The following is a 12,374-nucleotide window of genomic DNA, read 5'->3' on the forward strand; positions in this document are numbered from 1 at the left end:
AGAACTTCTGCACACAGGATGAAAAGGTAAGGAGACAGAGGATCTCCTTGCCTAATTCTACGTTGTGGAAGAATGTAACTCTCAGGAGATACATTTATCAACACAGAGTAGCTAACCGAAGTTATACAGGACATTATCAATCTGATCCATCTCTCATCAAAACCTATATATCTCATTGTCTCCTCCCAGAAACTCCACTCCAAACGATCATATGCCTTAGTTATGTCCGTCTTTACAGCCATATATGACATAGCTTGTCTTTTCCTCGCTTTTAGACTGTGAAATCTCATGAGCTACAACTACATTATCAGTTATAATCCTTCCAGGGATAAAGGCAGACTGATTCTCAGAAATGATGCCTGATAGATGACTCTTCAAACGATTGACAAGAATCTTTGAAATAATTTTATAGGACACATTGCATAATGCAATTGGTCTAAACTCAGCCATGCCTGTTGGAGGATATACCTTTGGAATTAAACAAAGATTGGTATGATTATGTTGTGCATCCAACCCTTCGCCTTGAAAGAAACTGATAACCTCTTGCACAATCTCTGTCTTTGTATCCTCCCAAAAACGTTGATAAAATAGAGCCGAAAAGCAATCTGGACCCGGAGTACGATGAGAGCCCATATCAAGATTGCATTCTTCACTTCTTCCTCTGTTACCATACGAAGTAGATCTTCATTCATCTCATTTGTGACTCGCTTTTGGAATCTTTGAAACATTCCCCTATAGAGACTAGGGTCTGTATTTACAGAGGTGTATAAATTGTTGAAGTAGTCCTCTGCAATCTTTGCTACTTCCTCTGTCCTTTTCCAATAACTCCATTCCTATCTTGTATAGAAGAGATAGTATTCCGGATTCTCTTACCTCTTGTGACAGCATGAAAATACCGGGTGTTTTTCTTTTATAAAAAGCTATCTACAAGCTGCTATATACATAAACAAAGTTCATTCCTGATACAAATTATTAGTTTTGATGACCTCATTACTAGGAAGCTATAAACACTTGCCACATGGACATGTTAAACTGAATGTCCATTATGAATTATGTTATTGGGCCAAAAGGCCCATTAGTAGGGAATGATTTTATGAAATTTCGAAAGTAAATATTCTTCGCCGCATCTTTTATGGAACAAGTAGGAGAGATTCGATTCCCTCCCTCTCCGGTGGAGGGAGAGCAGCATTAGGTCCTCCGGATTTGAATTCGAAGATGAACAAGGCCGATTCTGGTGATCGCTATCAAAAATGTAAGTCCTCGCTGCTCTCTTTGCATCCTTGAACACTCATCCTTGGATATTCCCTCCTCGGAAATCACTGATGCTACATACGCATCTTGCTGTTAATTTTTTTTTTGTCTTGTCTTCATGAGTTTTTGGGTATTAAGTATTGTTGGCATCTCATACGAAGAGTACGTATTGTTCTTGTCATTGATATGTCTAATTTTGCCAACGGCATCTGAAATCACTTATATAGCAATTGATTCAGTCCACCTGAGGAGCTATTTCTTGATTTTGATTTTTCCATATAAACGCCATATACATAGAGAGTTTGTGATATGTAGTGTGCTACTAGAGTAGAAAGAACTTGTTTGGTTCTGTGAAATGACTCAGAATTTATTCCTGTCGATTTGCTCCTAAGTCCTATCCTATGACGAAAATGTTACCACCATACATGGGAGGGTTTTCTTATTATTTCTTTAGCTTGGCCTCTATGTTTATTATAATATATAAGCCTTTCATCAATACTAAGCTATTATCTCTTTGCCTCCCCTGCACTTGCTACTCAGATTCATGAACCAACTTGTCATTGCTGAAACATGATTTTAAATTTTATACTAGAAAGACATATAAATCTGATAACAGGTAGTTGTTATAGGTCAACGATTTAAAGTTCAAGCTCGAATTCTTGTGCTCCTAGAGTAAAAACATATATGTGTGTATATCTGTTGAAACTGTACTAGTTTGCTTGTGTGAAATGACTCTGCATTGTTTTCTGTAGAATTGCTCCTATGATATTGGGGAGGGGGGATTTGCTTATTAGCTCTCTAGCTTGGCCTAAGTTTAGAACAAGTCTTTAACCAATTCCTACTCAAAATCATGAACCTACTTCATGATAATGTTATCTGATAAAAAGTAATCTGATGTTATAGGTCAACGATTCAAACTTGGAAGTTTGCATTCAATCAAATCATGAATTTACATTGTTGCTGTTTTTAACCTTTTGCAAGGACAAATACTTGTTTGGGGGGGTTTTTGAGTTTAAAAACAAATCTTTATAATCTGTACATAAAAGACCCAACAAATCCATTCTTCTGCACCAAAAACAAATAGAGCAGTCCATAAATGAATGTTTTTGTATAACAATACCACACACTAAAACCCTTTCCATGTAGTGAGGACTTCGTGGAAGACTTCAGATATCAAATCTCTGTCTGCGCACTGCATGAATACGTTGAACTCCTCACGGATCTCAAATATCTTCCCAAACTTCACAAGATACCTCATGCAGCTAGCCTTCAGTTCAGGCAACTGATAGAGATAAGCGTTCTGCAGCCTCTCGAGCACATTCTTCGTGTCTATATCCTCTACAAGACTCTTGTGGCACGCGTCTTTCAGATCAGCAATATCATATTTATCAGCTGCTTGGAGAAGCGCCAACCTGTGCGTTAGAAAGTCTTCGTTCTGGATGTTTCCGTAGATATAACTTAGGAACGCTCGGCAAGCTTCGAGCGGCATGTCAGGTATGTTTATGGCTGAGAGTTCTTTCTCTTTCAGGTCATGCAGAAACATGCTGCGGAAAACAGGCGAACGGGCAGCGAGAACAGCTCGGTGCGCTCCGATGCTTCCATCAGAGGCGTTGATTGTTATGTCGGTGTAAATGCTTTCTGTCAACATACGTCCAAGGGATGTTACCGCTGTAACTTCGGATTGGTTCTGCGTTGAACCGTCTGCCCAGATTGAGTAAAACTCCCCACTCTGCCAATATCAACTAAATATCAGTAAATAAAAGAAAAAAGGTTCTGTCTATTTTCTAACACTTACATCTTGAGACAGAACCTTGAGGTCAAGAAACTCGACGTCGATGATGATTTTTCCAGTCAAGGGAACTTCAATTGTCCAGAGGAAATCTTCGTTTGTCTTGATCCTCTTATCTATTACTTCTGCATCATTCGAGTAAATCATTAAAGAAACAATGTTTTTCAAAATTCATCTTTTGTTGTGGAACAGGAACAAAGCAAGATCTTGTCTCTACCTGGATGAGAAAAAGCTTTCCTCTCACCAGTAGAAGAGACAACACGAAGAACAAAGGAAGCAACAGGTGGGTTTTCTCTGGAAAGGCTGGATACTTCTGGATACAACTTAACATTTAATAGCATCTTGCTTTTCTCCACAGACAAATGCCTTCAAATCAATAACCCACCATATAGTGTCAAAATCATTCTTATTACCAAACACATCAACTACTAAAAAAGGTGTGTCCACTTTTTTTTCATTCATTCATCATCATCATGTCGGATCATTAATTGGTCAGGTGAACAAAAAAGGAAGGAGAGAGAGAGATACCAGTTCCAAAGACCCATCTTGAAAGGATCGGACTTGCGGTAAGTGGAGGAAGAGAGATTGAGGATACGCCATTGGGCGAGCCTGGAGATGGTGTCTACTCTGTAAGCTGAATCAGTCATCCTAGAGAAAGCCAGAGCTGCAGAGATGTCATGGATGCAATCCAACCAACCCTCCAGCAGATTCTCCCCTGACTTTCCCAGGTTTGCTCTCTTCTTCTTCTCCCCTTCTTCTTACCATATAATAGTATATGTACACGCAACACTAGAATCAAGGAGATATGGGGTTTAGGGAGATGAATTGTTTAATGGATGGATGGGAGGAATCATTAGCGTTTCTTGGATTGGTAATTCTTAGGGGGAAGCAAAGTCTGTGCTTTGCTTTTACGTCATTTGAATAAGAGAGAGAGACAGGGGGAAAGAGTAAAGTCTGAAGTGTGTTGGTTCAATATGACCATATGTTTCTTAACACTTGGCCTTATTTCTCACCCTGGCCCACCCTTATGGGGCGTGTGTCTGTTTTATTGGACGTCTTTGAGTCTTCTCTTCCAACTAATTTCAGACTTTAGGTTTATAGACACTTCAACATTTCTTGGGTTTGATATGGTTTGTCACATTACATAAATACCCCTAGCGAATTATCATTTGGTATTATTATAGATTGATCTGCTGGTACACGTAGTTTGAATTAGTCCATAATATTTTTGGTTATTGTCGAATTGTCATTTGTCATTAGTTATATGTCATTGTATGTGGTTAACTACATAGTCTACATATAATCATCCACTTTATTATTTTAATGAATAATTACTTGATAGTGAGTGTTTACTATAGTCTTCATAGGAAAATCTTGATTTATTAGGAATCTAATTGCATAGTTATCAGTGTGAGGATAGCATTGGAGTGTGATGGAAGCAATTAGAATTCTTTTGTGTGCTTCCAAGGTAGGCAAATCTACTTTACGATTAGTGTATTGATATATAATTATGTATAAGTAAATTTGCGTGACAAAGAAAGAAGATTATATAGTACAGTAGTATTAGATTAATGTGAAGTGTTCTTTTCAGCCCTCACATAGATTTGCGTGTTTTCCCTGCCAACTTGGTTCCTTCTGCCCATTCCTTTGCAAGTTACAACTTCATCGGATCCTTCAACTTGATTTTCCCATACATTCTCACATATTCAAAATTATAGTGATATATCAAATAAATATTATTATTGTCCACGGCCATCACAAAACTTGATTATATGGGCTCACTAAAATTCAGATTCTTATCTAAACCATTACCCATTAGCTAATCATGTTTAAATGTTTTGAAAAAGTAAAGTAGAAGAATGTTTCTAATTGCATATTCTTGAATACCAGAGTATGATTAGTATAATCAAGTTGATTGATAAAATATAGTATTATTCATAGATATTTATAAAAAGAGAAAGCAAGATTCTATCATTGTTAAGAGGAAAGGCAACAAATGGTGGGGTCTTTGTGGAATCTTGAAATCCATTAAAAGAGTGCAAGTTTTCTCTTATGATCTCATCTTTGATGTGCATATTGTTTGAATTACTTCACATATATGTATATATTGTAACCTTTAAATTTGAAGCTTATTTCTTAATACCCATATGGTATTTAATAAACGTATAACAATGTGAATTACCTTTTGAGTGATGAATAGCAAAGAAACAAAATATTTGGAAAAATAAGTAATTAAAGCTTAGAACAAGTTGCTATATATTATTGGTCCAAGTGGAGAAGAAAGGTATCTGTGTTTTGTCATTTTCTGGGACATTGAATCTAGAATCTATTCAACAACCCTATCTTACAAGCAACCTCTAAAAATCATGTCAAAATTGATCGTGATCGTACATTTCTGAAAAATATCAGATTTTAATCATGAGTCTTAATTATTATATCTCCAAGCTTGTCACTCGGTTATTCTAGTTTACCTTTTTTTATAAAAGAGAGAAATATTGAGTTGATATAGATAAATCAAAATACTTAACTACATTCGTTACATTATGAATATGGTAGAGGTTAACGTGGAGTTGGAGTTTGGAGAACAATTTGACTAGAAAAATTGCATGATGGGTCGAGTAGATCTCCACCATTGGTTTCATTTGTTACTGGATCTCAACTACCCACCATTGTTTTGCTTTTACACATTTTTCTACATCGCCTAATCATATTGTCTGTGATCATTTTCTTTTATATTGAAGATAGGGAATTATCTTCTAAATAAACTTGATTGATTCAGTTTCATCTTAATCAAACCAAATAAATGGACTGAAACTGAATATATGTTCTTATGAATACATAAGATCGACCTGGTTATATACAATCCAAACTGAAACCGTATAGATTAAGTCAAGAATAGTAAGTTTGGTTTTACTTTGATAACCGTATAAACCAACATTATGAACCTATTTATATGTGTCACAGTTTGGGCCCAGTGGACAGTATTCATCTGGGCTGGATCTCAATATTGTAACATGTACATTCTTTTGTCAAAAAAATGCATTTCATTGTTGAAAATTGACATTGTATTTGATCATGAAACTATGAAAAAGAAACTCTTTTTGATGTTTTTATTTAATGCAATGCAATGATACATATAAATCAATACAAGAAAAAGTTGACAAAAAATCAAACAAACAACAAAATATTGTACGGTAACATTCAAATGTTGGGAGTTAATCTCATGTTAACATTTTGTTAATCACCAAAGCATTTTTGCACAGTTTAAGAAAAACTAGGTTTCTCTGAGAAAGCTCTGCATCATTTCCGGCGCCTGACTCCAACTCATTGCTACAAGATTTGATGGCGCTGATTGCAGCGTTCAGCCAGACATCGACGTCGGCGTGTGCATCAGTAAGCATGGCGGATATCGAGTCGTCGAGCTGCTCCACGGCATCTTGGTAATTCTTCTGGCAGTCCTCGAATGTGGCCTCCGTAGCCGGCTCCAGATCCTCTCGGCTAAGCATTTCCTTAATATAGGCGGAAGTGGAGGAGGCATTAGCTGAGGCGGCAGAGATAGCTATGATCTCGATCTGGTTGGTGGTGGCTGCAAACTCCCCTGACTCGGGACGGGCATATATGCTCGAGAGACAGAGTTTTGGATCGTCACAGTGTTTGCAGAGACTGGTAATAAGGCTGGAATCAGCATTGACAGATGATAAATAGAGAACGGAAATGAAGAGAAGTCTCGAGAATTGCTTCATCTTTGATTATTGATTAGGTTTGGAATGAGGATTATAAGAATGATGAAGAGAAGATTTATATTTGAAAAAACGAAACCTACGAAACAATAATCAAAGTTCAAAGCGAATTTCGTTTATTTGTTGTTGAAGAATTCTGTTTTTAGCAATTTTTTTTATAGTGAAATGGAAAACTAATCCCGACTTAAAAAATAAGGCGGGTAATATGCAACTGCAAACAGAAAACAATTTGGCCTATAGGATGAGATGCTATTTCTGAACGAGACTGAAACCAATATTTCATATTATTGTTGGATTTTGATGGTCTCAGTTAGGCATAAGCTTTCAATTTTCAGTCCAATTCTGGTTTGACTCGGTTAAGTCGTTTTTGGCTCAAATAACAATGTTAGGAAACGACTAATGTCCGATAAAATTCCAGTTCCAATTTGGTTCTGGTTTTCTGATAATTCAGGAAAATCACATTTTTGATTTTTTTTTCCAGTTTTTCGGATTAAATATCAAGTTATTCGAATAAATTTAAATATTTTGGATAAAAATTATTTAGACAATTCGGTTATTTTGGTTAATTTGGAACATTTTAAAATATTTCAGATAAAAAATAATCGAGTAATTCAATTTTCTTTAGGTAATTTGGTTTATAAGTAATATTGTAAAGTTAAATATAATTAATATTTTAGGTCTATAAACTATATTTTAGATATTCACGTATTCATTCGGTTCTCAGTTTGATTTTGTTTTTTTTGTTCCGTTATTTGTGAACATCGGTTGGTTTTGGATTCGATTCCGGTTCGGTTATCGGTTCTCTCGGTTTATATCCCTAGACCTAGTCTTGATATATGTATTTATTATCAGCTCATACAATATATATACGATCCTTTGAATATTAAGAGTATTTTAGCTTTTGATTCGTAACCAATTCAGTTTCTTCATTTGTGCAGTTTCCTTAGGACTGAGAATCGATCTTTTATACTGAGTTGCCAGAAAAGGAAATAAACAATTGATAATTGACACGATCACGCTTCCCGCGTTTGAGGCCGATAATATACGAAGGAATTTAAGTATTTAAAAAACAAAAGTGTTTCGTTGGACATGTCTCCAGCAAAGAACATGCAATAAGCAAAACTTGAGACCCAAATAAATTCAAATGTCAACCCTTTCTAGTATTACTTTACGTAAAAGAAACTAGACCAAATATTAACGAGTTTGAATACACAGTCTTATTTTTTGTTTGTTTGAGTATATAAGGCGATCATGAAACATTACATTTTACCCTTTTTAAAAAAAAAAACATTACATTTTACTTTTATTTAGGGGTTTAGTAAACCTTTTCCTGAGTCCACTGTCGCAACATTACAGCATCACGAATTTGGCAATCTCTAATCTTTTTCTTAAAAAAAAAAAAACAAAAATCACTCAAGAGTTGCAAAATTCGTGCATCACTTGATTCTGCAATTATCAGAATCTTCACGGTAACCACCGTACATCACCGGAGGTGGATACGGAGAAGGTACCATCTGGTAAGGGGTTTCACGCATAGATCTACAAAATCCACAGTAACCCAAATTCGGTATCTCGCATATGCATCTTCTCGCCGGAGCCATCTCATTGTGATATTCCATCAGATGCGGCTGCGGTGGCTGCTTCTGCTGCTGCGATGGCTGCGGCGGTGGTGGTGCGGCCTGAACTGTGACAATGGTCGTGTGACAAACTTTCTTCCGAAGTTCACGAGTTAGCTCCGCCGTATCAATCCCTTCTCCAATTATAACCAGCTGATCGTTCTGTCCCTGAATCGAGACAGATCTCACACCTGCACGCGCGAAAACAAACAAAGTTGCTGAAACGTTTTTCAAATTACCTAACTTGGCGTGCAAGTTATTTGCAAAAAAAGTCATAGAGATGTTTACCAGATGCTCCAGATGCAATTTTCATAGCTTTCTTGATTGATTTCTCACTCTCGCTCATATCCATCTTCAGAACTATCCTTTGCTGAATAAACAACCATTTGGTATTAGAAAACAATTATAGATTTAACTAATAATTTTTTTTTCCAGGAATGGATAGAAATGTTTCTTGTTTTACAAGAAAGTTGTTTCAATGAAGGGAGCAATATGAATGAAAAATTAAGACACTTACCCTCATCGTACTGCCGGAAAAACCCACCGGAGAGGATATTCCGATAAGGGTTAGAGAAACCAAGTGCAATAGGTGAAAATGCAAGAACCGATATGGGATTGAGTGTTTATCCTCTGGTGATTAAATACAGATATGAGATAACAATGGCCATAAGCAATGAATGATAAAATATCTAGATTCCTGATTTGCATACAAAACATTCAATATTATTATATGAATTCTAATATATCATTAAAAATGTTCCTTATTAGATAATAAAACAAATCTTATAGAATTGACATATTTAACGACTAACGACCAAGAACATAAATTTAAGGGCAAATCTCCAAAATAGCACCTTTCTAAGTTTATATCACAAAAATAGCACTCAAAAACTAAAATGACCAAAATAGCATTTTATCTTTTGAAAATTTTAATTTTTTTATTTTTCAAAATTTGAAATCTTATCTCAACTCTAAACCCTAAACCCTAAACTCTAAACCCTAAACCCTAAACTCTAAATCCTAAACCCTAAACCCTAAACTCTAAACCATAAACCCTAAACTCTAAACTCTAAACCCTAAAATTTAAACCTTAAACCCTAAACTCTAAACCCTAAACCCTAAACCCTAAATCCTAAACCCCACCCTTTAACTCTAAACCCTATGACTTTTGATAAAACATTAAGTGCTATTTTTGTGACTTTTGACCTTGAATGCTAGTTTGGGAACAAAAACTTGATTTAATGCTATTTTTGTCTTTTTCTCTAAATTTAATACTATTAAAAGTTCATATATCTTATTGGAAGGTTCTGTCAATCAAAATGTATGTGTTTCATAGTAATTCTATTAAAAGTTCATATATCTTATTGGAAGGTTCTGTCAATCAAAATGTATGTGTTTCGTAGTAATTCTATAAGCAGATTCCCTGAAATTTACAAGTTCTGTTTATTATTATTATTTTCTCACTATCAATTTCGTTGCATTTTGCTTGAAACTTTCATAATTGTTCAATTAATTATTAATTCAATGAAAGTGAAGTTTATGCCGTTGCCTTCTTGGCTAAGCTTGAGTTTATAAACTATAAACCTATTTGTAAGTTTACCTACCATTACCATAGTAAAAGAAATAAGTGAAAATTCAAGCACCTAGTGTCATAGTGTGGAGATAACAGGAGGTATACCGTTAAAAGACAAGGCACTGCAAGTTTCTCTTTTAAGACAAGTTACTCTCAACACCATTTTCACAACACAACTTATTAGATACATATACCAAATGATCATTCTCCGTACTGAGAGATCATTGTGGTTTGAGCTGTCAGTAAGTTGCCCAACTACTATTTCACAAACGACTTTTTTAGTGACTCTAAGCTTCAGCCACCTTAGGTTGTTTCCATCAAAGTTATCCTGAGAAGTTCTTTGATGATCTTCATGATATACACAAAGAACAATGATTTACCAGTGCCGTGGAGGCTAAATGTTGAGGTTCCATTGCCTACTCAAGCTTCCTTCTTGTGATTCCCCAGTGTATGGATGAGGAAAGCTGTGACTTGTTAACATTGATCTTCCTCTTTCCCCGTTATAAATTTCATGAGAAACTCCATTTAAATGGTAGCGTTGGAAGAATGGTTCTTGACGGCGTCTTTCTGGTGATTCTCTAGTGTACAGATGAGGAAAGCTCGTCTGTGTTAACGTACTCTGCTTTCTCCTGACATAAATATCAAGCGGAACTCCCTCAAAGCGGCTTGAGCATTCAAAGAAGGATCGTTCTTCTTGAGGATGGAGACTAGGTTGAAAAGGGAAGTCACGAGAGCTTCTTTCAGTGTATCTGAGCTGCTTTGAGTTTTCTTGAAACCGGACATGGTTAAACGTTGCTGGACTTTGAGTTGCTCTAATTGAGCTAGCAATAGCATCTTCAAACTGTGAACATCTATGTTCTTGGTAAGGAAACAATGGAGATGTTCTTTGTCTTGATTGAACCAAAGGATCATTTACTTGCCTAAGGTTATGGTCCTGGTGATAGCTGAGACCAAATGTAAGTGCTGGTCTCTGCCACTTTGATTCACGTTCCTTCATCTCTCTGCCTTTCACCTTCTCAGCATAAATCTCTTTAGCCACGCGAGAGACTCTGAACTTGAAGGTACTGCACTCTCCCAAGAGGAAAGGCATGTCACATCTAGACCCATCTCCTCTCTTATTCTCATAGCCAGGGTACTCGCTCTTCTCGAACGCCACGCACTGTGTCAACGCAAGAGAGCATTTGCTAGCGAGCTCTTCAAGCTTCCAGTGACAGAAAGGTGGTTTGTTCTTGTGAGAGACATGAACTTCTCCATCAGCCCAGACCATATGGCTTGCACCATGGAGAAATCCAAACACCAGTTCTCTATGCTTCCTACCAAGAAAACACACAAAAGAACATCTGATAAAAAATCAAAAGTCCCCAAAGTTGCAGCACTAGCCAGTATACAAGCATTTACTTAATAAGAGAGGAGTCAGTCTCTTTGCCGTGGAAACCGGCGTGGGGGAAGTTGAAGATGATTCGGTCAAATATTCTGGAGTTAAGATGAGGATGTAGTTGGAGTTTGGTTGCATCAACTCCATGTAAAAGAGAAGCTCCAAGTCTCTTCAAAGTCTCAAGGTTTGATCTTGCCTTCTTGTACTTTCTAACCACTTCATCTGCTTCAAATTACCACCATAGGAGACAGAGCTTATAAGGTACATAAACAGTAGTTTACCCCTAGACATTATTTTCCATTTGAAACATGGGAGTCTTTTAGCTCTATAGAAAACCCCTAGACTCTCGCCACAGGAAATTAACCCTAAAAAAGTCTCACAAAGTACCGTATGAGTCGAGAGAGGAGGCGCAGATGTTGGAAGCAGAGCGGAAGCGAGTGGCTAAGCTACAGGAGAATGAGAAATCTCCTTCGCCCACGAGAAGTATCTGATGCTTTGATGAATAGTGCGTGATCCATACTTCTTCATCACCATGATCTCTGATAAGTCTGGAGAGCTCTCTGATCGTCGCCATTGGGAGTGATGAATGATGGATGATACTTTGGAAAGCTGTTGTTTTTTTGTATTTTAGTATAATATTAGTGCCGTTACTGTTTCACAAAAGCAAAAGGGAATAGTGACTGTCGCCTCTTGTCGGATAAGCTTTAGTCTATATATGCGTCCCACCACCAAACCTTCTGGTCAGGGCAGAGCCTTTGTTGCAGAAACAGAGAGTTTACCAAATGAGAAAGTACTACTAAGCCAGTCCCTAGCAGTAGCTGTAATGGAGAGAGGTTGTATCTCCTTCAGACAGACAATGCAGATCACAACCATTTCCTCTGTTTTACCAGAATTTGAGGATGTTCTTTATACGTGCTCATGCTTCTTCTGCTGTTAGAAACATTCAAACAGTGGTTCTTGGCTAGGGAAGTCTTAACAACGTGTGCTTCTGATGAATCTTTAGTGCACTCATGAGGAGATCTCTTTCACC

The 12,374-nt window shown here is 36.8% G+C and overlaps 4 protein-coding genes and 1 long non-coding RNA gene across 8 annotated transcripts; 1 reads left to right on the forward strand and 4 right to left on the reverse strand.

The window, feature by feature from the left end:
* The first annotated feature begins 1,110 nt into the window (after positions 1-1,110).
* LOC106392183 lies at positions 1,111-4,787 on the forward strand. 2 transcript variants are annotated; one of them, XR_007320939.1, is made up of 5 exons: positions 1,111-1,252; positions 2,398-2,965; positions 3,059-3,323; positions 3,399-3,477; positions 3,537-3,771. It is a non-coding gene; the product is annotated as an uncharacterized LOC106392183 (long non-coding RNA). The 2 variants fall into 2 exon arrangements; XR_001278728.3 differs by having other exon boundaries at positions 1,112-1,252; positions 3,550-4,787.
* On the reverse strand, positions 2,161-3,929 carry LOC106392180 (BTB/POZ domain-containing protein At1g55760). The gene is made up of 4 exons (XM_013832972.3): positions 3,569-3,929; positions 3,258-3,406; positions 3,047-3,165; positions 2,161-2,980 (listed from the first exon to the last, which is right to left on the reverse strand). Exons 1-4 carry the CDS (start codon positions 3,685-3,687, stop codon positions 2,378-2,380), a joined length of 990 nt encoding a protein of 329 aa, XP_013688426.1. The 5' UTR covers positions 3,688-3,929; the 3' UTR covers positions 2,161-2,377.
* Positions 4,788-5,107: 320 nt separating the features above from the next.
* On the reverse strand, positions 5,108-7,631 carry LOC106392182 (pectinesterase inhibitor). Its single transcript, XM_022710073.2, has one exon. The coding sequence runs from the start codon at positions 6,781-6,783 to the stop codon at positions 6,262-6,264; it is 522 nt and encodes a 173-aa protein (XP_022565794.1). The 5' UTR covers positions 6,784-7,631; the 3' UTR covers positions 5,108-6,261.
* Positions 7,632-7,984: 353 nt separating this feature from the next.
* LOC111209401 (heavy metal-associated isoprenylated plant protein 41) lies at positions 7,985-8,919 on the reverse strand. The gene is made up of 3 exons (XM_048750247.1): positions 8,914-8,919; positions 8,685-8,772; positions 7,985-8,587 (listed from the first exon to the last, which is right to left on the reverse strand). Exons 1-3 carry the CDS (start codon positions 8,917-8,919, stop codon positions 8,217-8,219), a joined length of 465 nt encoding a protein of 154 aa, XP_048606204.1. The 3' UTR covers positions 7,985-8,216.
* Positions 8,920-10,071: 1,152 nt separating this feature from the next.
* Positions 10,072-12,311, reverse strand: LOC106394303 (heavy metal-associated isoprenylated plant protein 41). Of its 3 annotated transcripts, none has more exons than XM_048751510.1 (3): positions 11,732-12,308; positions 11,368-11,569; positions 10,072-11,282 (listed from the first exon to the last, which is right to left on the reverse strand). In XM_048751510.1, exons 1-3 carry the CDS (start codon positions 11,916-11,918, stop codon positions 10,364-10,366), a joined length of 1,308 nt encoding a protein of 435 aa, XP_048607467.1. In that variant the 5' UTR covers positions 11,919-12,308; the 3' UTR covers positions 10,072-10,363. The 3 variants fall into 3 exon arrangements, with proteins under 3 accessions (XP_048607467.1, XP_048607468.1, XP_022565751.2); XM_048751511.1 differs by having other exon boundaries at positions 11,368-11,566; positions 11,732-11,966; XM_022710030.2 differs by having other exon boundaries at positions 11,043-11,566; positions 11,732-12,311.
* Between the last annotated feature and the right edge of the window lie 63 nt (positions 12,312-12,374).

This window comes from Brassica napus, chromosome C3, assembly GCF_020379485.1.
Source record: "Brassica napus cultivar Da-Ae chromosome C3, Da-Ae, whole genome shotgun sequence".
Taxonomy (NCBI): domain Eukaryota; kingdom Viridiplantae; phylum Streptophyta; class Magnoliopsida; order Brassicales; family Brassicaceae; genus Brassica; species Brassica napus.